Genomic DNA, 13,489 nt, shown 5'->3' on the forward strand with positions numbered 1-13,489 from the left:
TCCAACCCCTCTGCAAAAAGAGACACATTTCTTTACAGATTTTAAATGAAGCCACTGATCTGATTTAAATTATTGCTTCAATAGCAATTTGGAATTCCAAGTTAATTGTAATAATTGTGATAAAGGGCTGTTAATTGAAAGATCTCAAAAGAAAATACAAAATAAAAATATATGTGCATGATATATGTGTGTGTCTCTTGTAAGTAAATATAGCATATAAATTATATGTGTGTGCACACACACACACACACACAAACAAAACCCCAAACCCCAAACCCTGGATTCTTTTAATAAATTATTCTACAAGATCTGACCTTCCTATATGCTTCTACAAGCAGGAGTCCTTTGAAATTATCCCATTCATCCTAAAGAAGAAGATAAGCTGTAGTTTACCATTGGATGTAGCCTCTTCTAGTGATCTTTATTGGATGTAATTACGGTATATAATCATGTGAACCAAAAATGGTAAAGGATGGCAGTCACTCAGAGAGGCATGCTTTTTCAATCTGCATTTTAAGATTTTACTAAGAGAGAACCCTTGCCAGGTAAATAATACTGAAACAGAACAATAGGCTGACATGGCGCAAAGCAGCTTCCTATGTTCCATTGGTTTAAGTGAATTAAATGTTGGCCAAACATGATTAAATCGCACTTTAATTCATATTATGACTGAGTTCATCTAGACTAAGAATCAGAATGATGTGGCTTCTTTGGTTTCAGTTTTTTGTAGTGCATAAACTTAGTTTATGATTCTGTTACTGTCTTTGTCCACTAATTCTACAACACAGAGTACGAGAGTGATGTCTACTAATAGAATAGAGCTGGAAGGGACTTTGGAGATCTTCTAGTCCAGCCCCCTGCTCAAGCAGGAGAACCTATACTATTTCAGACAAGTGACTGTCTAGTCTTTAAAACCTCCAGTTTTTAAGCACCCACGATTTCTGAAGGCAAGCTGTTCCACTGGTTAATTGTCCTCACATTGTTTCTTGGCCTCTAGTGCTTTGGAGAATAATTTGACCTCCCCCTCTTCTTTGTGGCAGCCCCTCGAATAGTGGAATACTGCTATCATATCACCCATGTTTCTTCTTTTCTTTAGACTAGCCAAACCCAAGTCTTGCAGTCATTCTTCATATGTTTTAGTCTCCAGGTCTTTGATCATGTTAGTTGCTCTTCTCTGAACTTTTCCCAAGGTCTGAACATATTTTTTGTAGCATGGTGACCAACATTGGTTGCAGTATTCCAGGTGTGGTCTCACTAGGGTTTCATAAAGTGGTATTAATACTTGGCATGATCTTGATTCTATGCCTCTGTTTTGTACTGTTTTGTACTGGTCCATTTAGAAGCAATTAACAATATTTTCAATTGTGAGAACATTTCCCATCACTTAAATGTAGAATCTCGTTTCAACTTAGATTCCACCATTTCAGTCTAAAACATGGACAGAACTGTTAAATATTTTGTCAAAGACTTCCTGCTACCAGTTAGATTATTAATTATATTTTTTCCTATGAATTTCTCTGGTTTGAAGAATCAATCCAATTATGAATGCAAAGATTCCATGTAGGAATAGACGAGAGCAGAAGGAATGGTTGTGACTTAATGGATATTAGATGCTAATAATAGAAGCATTCTTTGATCTTAGAGAAATAAAGAATGTTAACTTCACAGGAAGTTGTCTAATCTCTAAATCAATTTCTCCCATTACCCTTTTCTCCATTACCATGTCACAGTTTTTGGATACTGCAAGAATAGTTATTAATCAATCTAACTGAAGCATTTCTGTGACATGATCAAGGAGATTAGACACTCTTATAAATACATTGAAATAGGATTTCAGTAAAGCTGCTTATCTTTTCCATAGTAACAATTACCAATTACCTGCCTCAATAATTAGGATTAACAAAATTTGCCATCTCCTCTACTGGCATCTTTCTAGTTTTCTGAGAAGCTTCAGGAGATGTAACAAGTGATGTCTTGAGCAATGAGGGAATAAAACCAGAGGTAAATATGGCTAAATACTGGTAAATTCTCACAATTTAATTATTTGTGACAATGAAGGTGATAAAATGTCTAGTGATCTCTGCACATATTCCATCACAATTTAAGTATTTGTGACAAAGAAGGTGATAAAATGTCTAGTGATCTCTGCACATATTCCATCTGCAGATGTCAAAGGCATCTGGGTAAGGATGGATGGGATAAGTATGTCTATAAATGGAGCATCACAACCATTTGAAGTTGATTTACTGATTATCAATAGGTTTTGAGACCCAGCTCAAAGTGCTGGTTATTATAATATTTAGAAGTCCATACATAGTGTGGTGATAGAATGCTTCAAGGACTTTCAGTCCAAACATTAAAAGGAGATTTGCACTGAGTTCCATCTCATGAGTCAAAAGAACATCAGCCAGAGCAGTCTTTTCTGCTACAGCCCACGGTTTGTTGCTGGAACTTTGCACTTTGATATGGCCCAAGGGCTAATCAATAAAGTTGTTGTTGCTACAGCCGTCACATTGAGGAACAAAGGTCCCAGAGTATACTGGCCACTATCCTATCATTTTGGAAGGTGCTCAAACCTTTTTTTGCCAAAGGGCCTCTGGCCATCTATAAACTAATTTATTGCTTAATGTTTTTAATGTGGTTTATGAGGAGGGATAGTTAGGATTTTGTTTGTGCACAGATAATTGCCCTGTACACCGCCCCGAGTCCTTCGGGAGAGGGGCGGTATATAAATCCAAATAATAAATAAATAATAAATAAATATTAACAGTTGTATAAATTTGTAATAGGAGAGATGATCCCTTACATATGGTAGTTAGGTCGTAAGTGAATTTGGATTGTAAATGTCAATATTGTTTCCTTTTAACCTTAAATTGTGCCCAGTGATCAACTGGCACATTTATCTCACATCATTTAGCATATTTTGTTTGCAATGTCCAGATACTTTTCAAGGTTAGCCCTTCATACAATATAGTTTCGCTGATAAAAAGGCCAACCACAGAATTTCCAGTGAACCAGGATTCCACAGTATACCACCTTGGGGAAAACTGGGAAAGAAAATATCTGAATACTGATATTAACACTGAATTTTAAAGATTATATCCTGTATAAATACTAAAATATAATTCTAGCAGTAACCTGCAGTATAAAAGCTACTTTGTTGTATTACTCTACATTCTTCCTTTTCTTTCATTTTGCTGGTTTTATAGAAATAAATTGATGGTTACTCTTCAGTTCTTGTTTTAGGTAGTAAGGCCTGCATCCAGATAATAACTTCTGTTGCAACAGAAGGATATTTGCAAATTCTGTAGCTTTGGTTTTTAATAGTAAAAGATGGTTGTAACCATTGGAGCTGAGTAGCTTATAGACTTTTGTAGACCCATGACCCAAAGAAGCCCTTTTAAATACTTGTATATACAATAGTGTCAAGCTTGAAGAAGCCTCATGTTTTAGCCATTTCTGTTTCTTGGGTTGCCTACAGACCCAGTGGGGAGGGGAGAGGAATGGAATGTGCCTTTGCAGGTGGTGAGCTGAGAAGCAAGGTCATGCAAGATATTGTTGAGTTACTGGGGGTTGTTGTTGTTTTGCCTCCAAAAGAGGCACCAGGTCTTATTTTCAGGGCATGTCTTTTATACCTGCCTCCGGCACCGACAGCTCCACCCAGCTGGTCCACTTCTTCTGTGGCCGAAGGAGCAGCAACATTCTGCAGCTGCATTCTGGCTTGCATTTTGCAGTCAGGCCTTTCCGGAAGGTCTCTGCAGCTGAGTACCTAGCTATGGATTCAATCCATAGCTTGGTTCTCAGCTGCAGTGGCCTTCCAGAAAGGCCTGTGACTGAGAAATGCAGGGCTGGCTGCAGAAGATGCCACAGAAGTGGGCTGGCAAGGAGGCCTGGCTTCAAGGTAAGTGGCTGTGGGGCACATGGGGCAGCTCCACCCCCCACCCTAGCTTGATTTTTAGGTATGTGCCTCGCTCCAAAATTAGGGTTTATTTTTTAGATAGGGCTTATATTAGGCCCACCCCCCAAAATCAAGCTAGGGCTTACTTTTGGGGTAGGGCTTACTTTGGGGAAAACATAATAGAACTAAGTGTTTTTCTCATAATAATTGTCTGAAGCTTAATTGGATGTGACTGCACTGTCAGGGGGGAAGGGAGTTTATATACTTTTAATATACTGTTTTGGCGCCAAATAGCTGGTTTTCCTTTCATCTGTACCAATATGATTTGCTCATTAAAGTTTTGCATTAGAGATTGGATCGTCTCAGTTATGCTTACTTCATTGGGTTCATCAGTCGGAACCTTGACATAAGAGTTTTCTGTCATTTTGAAATAGGAAACAGATGAAAATTATAGTGCAAACACTATAAAATGGATAATACTGCAAATTCAGATATTTCAGTTTATCCTATGTGAAACTTTACTACAATTTTGACGGTCGTCATCATGATGATCATGATCACCATCATCCAGTCTTCATCTCCCCACTAAAATAAAAATTAAGGCACCAAAAAGTTATTCAAGTTTTTCTAAAGTCTTCCTGTATTTTGAATAGCTGGGACAAGAATCAGTGAAATGGGGCTTTATTTGCATACATAAATACATTTGCCAACAAAAAGACACAGGAAGAAAATTCAATTTATACAAGAGTAATATGAGCACATTTTTTAAAAGATGCTTAATATGATATTTACAAATTATATAAATAAATCGTTATTCAAAAAAAGTTAATTGTTTACCTTCCTGGGTGTACCAAAAATGTTTATTGATGAGTATCATCCCAGATCGTAGTATAAAACATTTGCTTGCATACATTAAAAAGGAGGTGATACAAAGAAATAAGAAAAGTATGCATAAAAGTTTTTAAAAAAAGAGAAAAAAATGGAAAAATATTTATATATAAATATATAGAAATGCTTGATATTCCAGCTTTCAAGAGGCCTTCTGCAATAGCTTTAAAAACAGTATTTGTCTTATGAAAAAAACCCTGTCAAGAAAAGTCAGTGTTAACATTTGATCATATACGGCAGAGAAGTTACCATTAAAAAAGATCCAAGAGAAAACAGAATAATAGCACATCAGTGGCCAGCCACAAGCCCTTGTACAACATTTTACTTAGAGGCAGCACATCTGTAACAGACTATACACATCCTTCACTGAAACAGCAATTGAAAGGAATAAAGTAAACAGTCAAGGGGAACAGGAAACCATTGTCTTCCTAATCATCTTAGATAAAATTAATGCTTTCCCCCACCCTTTCCCCCTTCACCATTAATAGCAATATAAACACTCATAGCAACTACATTGATTTATACACACTAACAACATAGATGTTGGACAACTGGTACTGAATGTGATGAATAAGAAAAAGAGAAAGAGGGGAAAAGAATTGACTGCCGTTTCTATATAGACATACCAAAATATAAAGCCATGTATGTTTTCAAAGTGCCATGAAATTGAGTTCAGGTGACTTTTCCCCATCCTCTATTATGATTATGATCACATGAAATCACTTTAGGGATTGCTGGTTTCCTCACTCTGGTCATGAACGTCTCCTTTTGCTGCTTTGGTGAGAATATCCATCCATTTCATTTGCAAGTCTTCATCTTCAGCACTGAAATATATTGTTTGCTGGGACTGGCAAAGTTTGAACACATATTTTGATTCAAACTTTTCACCAGAATGTGGAAAGTCAACCTCATATCCCAGCAGGGGTATGCTGCGTGGAATGCGTCCATCCTATGTGCAATCCAGAAATAAAGAAAGGTGTGAAAATTAGAAAAAGGGTGAGCACAGGCATGCAACAGATCAACAGGGCCAATGATTTGGAAAGGAAGAAGTATGTGAACAGGTTTTTCACACCTGAGGAAATAAAAAGCATTTTGCAAGAACAGTTGCACAAGTTGGTTCCATGAAAACTGGGGAAGAAGAAGATGCTGTTATTCCCACATGGTACCTAAGATTGTGGTGAGTTGGTCTTCCACCCACAGGTTTCTAGTTTGCTGGGAAAGGAAAGTGTTTTTTGTGCATATTTTGTGAATCAACATATTTCTCTTTATCATTCTAGTATAGACATCTGAGAATGCTCTAAGGATTCAGTAGCTTTTACTGCTATATAAATCTCATGTATTTCTAGTAAATGTGACTCAGCTTTTAAGTATGCCTGAGCTGAGGAAATCTACTTCTTTCATGCATGATCAAAAACATTCTCAGCAATTCTACAATTGCATGGATCTAATATTGAACTTTACAAATCCAAGAAAGATTTAAAGTCACGCTGTCTTAAAATGCCTTGTCATATTTTTCTCTTAATCTTGGAGAGGATAAATGTTTTTCAAGATTTAAAAAAATCCTCTGAAGTATTTATTTGAAAAAAAAAATACTTTTCTTGAGACTAAGGCAAACAAATAATTATTGTGTCCCTTAGTTGAGAAAATAAGAATATATGAAAGAAGAAAAAGACTCCAGAGACTTTGACTAAATTCAGTAAAATGCTGTTGTGGTTGAAAGCAACCAAGCTAAATGCTTTCACCTAGGATTACCTAGCCTTTGGCACTTTTGGTCTGAATTAAAGCTGAAGGCGGTAGACTCTTGAAAATTACAGGACAGGTCTACTGTACAGTACTATCCTCTGGACAATCTAGCCTATTCCAAGTTTCCGTGTGAGTCTCTGCTCAAGGCACCTCTGACCTTCCAGAAAGAAAAAGAAAAACAGAGAGGCAAAATGTACAAGGATAATTGGCCACCTTTTCTGAGGGCAGATCATCCACAATAGACACAGATCATATTGGATACAAATACAGGAAGGCCTAACAAAAAGAATGATTGGAGAAGGGGAAATTCTGTATAGCAGATCATGCAGAGATAAACAGGTAGATTTCCAAAGTGTAAATATTTTTGGTGCATACCCTGGCCTGCCAGCAGACTAGTACATTCCAGCCAAGAGCTTGAGAATTACCAGTCTAACTTATTTTTCAGTAGTTGTAATAAATATTCTGAGGTATTTACCTGATTTTCTGCTTGGAGATATAAGACAAGAGGATCTGTCTTAGGAATGGTGACCCACACTTTACACCAAGTCTTTCCTTTCTCATGAAAAAGGAGGTAGCTACTGAATAGACTGTTTTCTGCTCCTAATATGCTTTGTTTCTGGTAAAAATAATAAAAATATATTTATATTCTCATGCTGGAGGCATTTACAATTCATTATATACACCAATACATTCTGATTTAAATATTGGTTCACATATAGCAAATGTGCACAGAAGAATGATTTACCAATGAATCAAACTTTAAATATACAGAAGTTTAGATAACTTTTTATATAATCTGAATAAGATTATTGCTGCAAATTTATTGCTGCAAAATTTCACTTGTACAATAGAAACTGAGAACAATTATTAGCATGTGAGAAGTATTTTCAGGCTTAAAATAGCTTATGGGAGATTTAAAATTAATGAGAAATTGTAAATGGAGTGTAACACTGCTGGAGGAATAAATGAAAATTCCCAATTGTCATGGGAAAGGGGTTTATTTTTCCACACCGGTTTAGAATACTGGGAATGGTTGGAAGAAACGACAAAAAAGGTGGATGGACTCAGTTACAATGGTCATGACTGCACCACTGAGAGACCAGGTTAGAAATAGATTGTCATGGAGAAAATTTATTTAGGTGATTGCTAGGAGCTGAATATAAATCGATAGCATGTAAGCAATCAATCAGTCAATCAATCAGTCCAGCCATATAAGGATACTAACAAAATAGAGGATACAGTGGGAAAATATCCAGCTTCTGAGGACATTCTGTTACTGGTAACAAGATCTGATCACTTGAGCAAAGAAATTACAATTTCACTCAAAACAACTGAACTAAAATTCATTAGGATATTTAACATACTTCTTACAGATTAAATAGAGACCAAGACTTTTTATGTGCTAGTATTAAAATAATCCTTATGCTAAGTACAATATGAAATAGCTCTCCCCTATACCCCAGTGTTGCTCGAAAAGATTGGGTTTTGTGTCATAATATACAAATTTTCATTTCAATATAAAAATCAATAATGATTAAGAACTATGGATATAAGAAGAGAAAGGAATAATGGAATTGTCTGAAATACACACACACACACACACACACAGAGAGAGAGAGAGAGAGAGAGAGAGAGAGAGAGAGAGAGAGAGAGAACAAAACCTTACTACCAAACTGTTTCAATAAATCAAAGATAGAACATGGGTACTCTCCTTGATGACTTAACAGCCAGCCAATCAACAACTAAAAAGCCACACATAATAAGGACCATATACCATGTTTCTCCGAAAATAAGACCAGGTCTTATTTTTTTTTGCCTCCAAAAGAGGCACCAGGTCTTATTTTCAGGGGGTGTCTTTTATACTCAACAATGGCACCGACAGCCCCGCCCAGCCGACCCACTTCTTCTGACCAAAGGAGCAGCTTCATTCTGCAGCTGCATTCTGGCCTGCATTTTGCAGTGAGGCCTTTCTGGAAGGTAGCATGTACCGAGCCTTGGATTCAATCCATAGCTCAGTTCTCGGCTATAGTGGCCTTCTGGAAAGGCCTATGACTGAAAAATGCAGGCCTGGCTGCAGAAGACTCCACAGAAGAAGGGGGACGGCGAGGAGAGGCCTGGCTGCAAGGTAAGTGGGTATGGGGCACATGAGGCAGCTCCACCCCCCCACCCCCACCCTAGCTTGATTTTAAGTGTGTGCCTCGCCCCAAAACTAGGGCTTATTTTCAGGGTAGGCCTTACTTTCGGGAAAACAGTGTAAATACCACACACAGAATAGCCCAAAGCACACACACTGCTAGAGAGAAGTTCCTTGAGGGTGGGCTCCAGCAAGAGTCTGAAAGCTTGGAAGACAAAACCACTGGTCCCAGTGACCAACCCAGATTGGATCCTGCAATATTATTCTGAGACATGTATATTCGCCTTCATTTGCAACATGAACACATTTTACACCAAGTCATAATATATATATATATATATATATATATATATATATATATATATATATATATATATATATATATATATATATATATATATATATATATATATATATATATATATATATATATATATATATATATATATATATATATATATATATATATATATATATATATATATATATATATATATATATATATATATAAATACCACAACAAAAAAGGAACATTTTACTATTACATATTGTTTTTCCCCCCAAAGACTCAAAAGTACTGGAAATAAGTATACCAAAACTTCTTTAAAAAATTCTGAAAATAAAATTCAAATTAAAATCATGAATATTTATTAGTTATGACCTCACAGAATATAAATGAAAAGCATGTCAAATTATTAAAATATGTGCTGAGAGCAGCAGGAATTAATTTAGCACAACATTGGAAAAAAGAAACCTTGCTATCAATAGAAGACTAAAAAATGGGGGGGGGAAATTCAGCAAAGGAAAAAATGACTATATATTCTTAACAAAAATCTAAGCAAGTTCAAGCAGAAATGGTTCCCTTATATATAATCACAAAGCAAGACAAGCTAAGTCACTCAGAATATGTTTTTTGAAGAAAAAGTGAAACTGCTTTAAAAATCATCAACCATCAAATGATCCAAAGAGAAATGTGTAATAATGTCCAAAATAAAGTATAAAAATATTCAGGTAGCAGTTAGAAGCGGGGGGGGTATGGTGGGAAGGAGAAGGGGAGAGAAAGAGAGGGGTGACTAGAATGCTTTTTCCTATTCTTTTCTTTTTTCTGTATGTTGTCTTTTAAAAACTTTTTATAATTGCATTTTTGTTTCAAACCTTGCTCTAATATAAAGTTTATTTTATGCATATACACATATTCTTTTCCCTTGTCTTTATTTTGCTTTTTGTTGTTTTTTTCCAATTAATAAAATATAACTAGGAAACAAACAATGAAAACTGATTTTGTTGAGGCAATCAGCCAGTTTATAGTAAATTAAACATGATAAATATACCTCTGTGGTTATTTTTTTCCTTTGTTCTCCTGCACCTTCGGTCCCTGAGATGCACAGGTTTCCTGATGGCAGTTGAAAGCAATCTTTGCATACCCGATTTTGGCGACTATTATCAGCAAGTGTCTTAAATTCAGAACATTTAGCACAGATAACCTGGATTAAAAAATAACAACAGTATTAGGAAAAAGTATCCTGATAACAGCATTGATTTCTGTTCCTGAACACAATTAAACTGAATTGTAACACTAAGATTTTCAGTACCAATATCCAAGATATAGTTACCTCCTGCTTACTTCATTTACTATTAAGAAATAATATTAATATTAATATTAAGAAATAATAACACCTGATGTTATTTTCTCTACAAAAGCAAACATATATAGATTTTCCTTTTTATTCAATGTTTTACAGAACGATTTGGCTATTTTTGATATTTGTAAAAGGTTTTCTGGAAGCTTATTGTAATATAAATTTTAAAGAGACCATTTGTGAAAGGGTATTGATTGGTGGTTTGTAAATCTGACATTCAATCCCAATTTGCAATCTCTTCATTTCAATATATAAAACTGTCATGTTCTCCAATGCTGAAGAACCTACTCCGAATGACTATTAGCCTCAGGACTCAGGGAACAGCCAAGAATCTGAGGCTGACTTCGCCAGCAACCATCAGGAACAGCGTTGGGCAAATTACCTGGTGGAATTCTCAACTTTGAGTAGCCATCCAGCTTGAGAATTACCACAAATTTCAGAGGGCTGAGTAGTGATTTTTTATTGTATTCTTCAAAAACAATGGCAGCAATGATCTTAATTAAGCCATATCTGGCAACTGAACTTCATCAGGGTTATTCTTGGCTCTCTTGGAAATAACTGCTCCAACCTTGGATCCATTCTCTTGAGTATCTGGGTGCCATGTGCCACTTGAAGCTCAGCAATTTCACCTTGGACCCTTCAGTGACACTTGAGCTACTTCTGTGTCTCGACTATGTTCCCACCTACTGGTTCTGCTTTGGTCTCTCTCAGAATCTTCCTCTTTGTAAGCAGCGCTAGTACATGCGTGCACATTCATGCACCTATGGTCTGTAAACCATTACCTATAAGTACTTGAAAATCAAGGTAAGCTACTTGATCAGCTCTGCCTGCTTGCTCAGCCAGGGGGTAGGATAGACAGAGAAAACTATTAGGAGCCCTAATTTACGTAATTCTTTCCAAACTGAACTTGTCCTATTAAATATAACATTATTATTTACTGAACATTTTCAGGATCAATATAGCAGTTGCCAATAGCAACTTCTTTTATTTGAAGACACAAATAACAAGAGGGAACAATGTGATAAACTGCACATAAAAGTACTTACATCCACTAACAAGTGGCTAATTAGCAAGGTTTTTTTTTAATAATTTATATATATATATATATATATATATATATATATATATATATATATATATATATATATATATATATATATATATATATATATATATATATATATATATATATATATATATATATATATATATATATATATATATATATATATATATATATATATATATATATATATATATATATATATATATATATATATATCAAATAGAATAAAAAGCACCGTAAGGAACAGGAAGTTGCTCAGATTGATATTTTTGTAGTCAATGTTTAGCTCTATTGTTGCAATTTATTGAATCATACCTTCTGACATTACAGGATATTTGATGACTGAAACCTCAATAAAATGTTTAACAGCCCTCATGCAAAACAAAACAAACAAACCAAAGCCTCTCTATTTGAAAATAATAGCAAGTGTTTGAAGTTAGGATATACTGTATGTATTCAATATTCAAGCAAAGAGTGGGAAAAATTTGTGCAAAAATAATTTAATAATTTAAAATGTATAATGCATTAAATATATTAGACTTTGATGGCACTTTTATGTTTCCTATTTAATCCTATTTCATGTTTAAAGAAGGAAAGGGAAGCCTTTCTAAATAGTTTTCTTAGTAATATCCAGCATGGAATTAATTCTTTCAAACAAATGACAATCAGAATTCTGCCAAACACCATCCCAGGTGCACTTAACAAATTAACCCTCATGTAGCTTTTTGAGTTCATTTTTGTTATGTTTCCCTTTGCACAGGGGAACAATAACAATCCAGTCATAAGCCATAGATGCAGTCTTCATGCACATGAAACAAGTTGCACAGCCAATCCCAAAAGCCATAGTATTTTACTCTTTTAAGATATACTATAAATTATACCAAACAAAAATAAAAATGTTAATGGAAATTAACAAGTTGCATTTTTAAAAGTTCACAAAATTAATTAGAAGGGAAAAAAAGAAAGCATGTAAATAATTGAGCATTATACAAAATAAGGATTAATTCATTGCCAGTGATAAATACACTGATGAGTTAAACCATGTCTAACTGGAAATGGTAAAACGTAATTTTTTATGGTTTCATATTTTTTATGAATTCATATTTAAAAAATGTAAATCATGTAAAAATGTAAAAGGAATGAATGAAAGTGCCACTGATTTTAATTTGCTACTTGAAATATATATTTAAGATGTGTGAATTCCAAAACAAGAATTATACAATATAGATAGGAGATATAAACACTGACATATTTTCTTCTGGTGGGTGAGAGCACACGCATATTTATTGAGCCCCTCATCAATCTATTTATATACCTATGCCAGTGGTGGCGAACCTTTTAGAGACCAAGTGCCCAAACTGCAACCCAAAACCACTTATTTATCGCTGGGTGCCAGGTGGGTGTGGCCCACTTGGTGGGTGTGGTTGTGGTGGTCATGGAAGATTGGGTGGGTGTGGCTGTGGTGGTCATGGAAGATTGGGTGGGTGTGGCCAAGGTGGGTGTGGTCACCTCAATGTTGCTCATGGGGATGGACACCTGTGGGGGGTGGGCAGGGTTGGGGGAGCTCCAGGAGGTTTCTGGCAGGTAGGGAAGTAGGCAGGAGACTCATCCTGTGTGGTGAGGCGAGGCAGGGTAGGGGTGCCATTGCCATGGGGCAAGGCAAGGGCTGGGACAGCTGCTGCCTGACACCATCAGCCCCTGCACACAGAGGCCAGCGAGCACATGGGGGCCAACAGTGTCTGTCAGTAGCCACAGCCTTCCAGCCCCTCGACAGGCGCACTCTGGGGCTCCGCAGCCCATCGCCAGCAGTTCAAAGAAGCCACCTCTGAGATGGATGCTCAGCCAACAGCTGAGAAGGTGATGCAGTGGGTCGTGCCTGGGAAAAGGAGAGCATGTGAGGCCAGGAGGGACAGGATGGGGGGGAGAGAAACCAGCTGTGCCGGGATGCATTCAGCCATGTGGGATCTCGGCGAATTAGCAGGCGGCTGGTTGAAGAGGGACAGTTGCCACCTCCGGGGCATGGCACAGGTGCCCACAGAGAGGGGCATAGGTTCACCACCACTGGCCTATGCTATAGAAAAAAATATTTAAAGTTAATATATTTGTAATAAATAATAGTA

General features: G+C 36.2%; 1 protein-coding gene across 1 annotated transcript in view; it reads right to left on the bottom strand.

Annotated features, from left to right (window-relative positions):
- Positions 1 to 4,562: 4,562 nt before the first annotated feature.
- The window catches only part of FGD3 (FYVE, RhoGEF and PH domain containing 3), a gene marked incomplete at its 5' end in the record, with an annotated part of 43,969 nt that continues 35,042 nt past the window's right edge, over positions 4,563 to 13,489 (bottom strand). The window contains 3 exons of the mRNA XM_081319064.1: positions 4,563 to 5,735; positions 7,005 to 7,145; positions 9,995 to 10,147. Of these exons, the coding sequence (XP_081175190.1) occupies positions 5,511 to 5,735; positions 7,005 to 7,145; positions 9,995 to 10,147 (519 nt within the window). The 3' untranslated portion in view covers positions 4,563 to 5,510. The remainder of the gene's footprint in view (positions 5,736 to 7,004; positions 7,146 to 9,994; positions 10,148 to 13,489) is intronic.

Source organism: Vipera berus (genome assembly GCF_964194415.1).
Source record: "Vipera berus genome assembly, chromosome: 2".
NCBI classification, from domain to species: Eukaryota; Metazoa; Chordata; class Lepidosauria; order Squamata; family Viperidae; genus Vipera; species Vipera berus.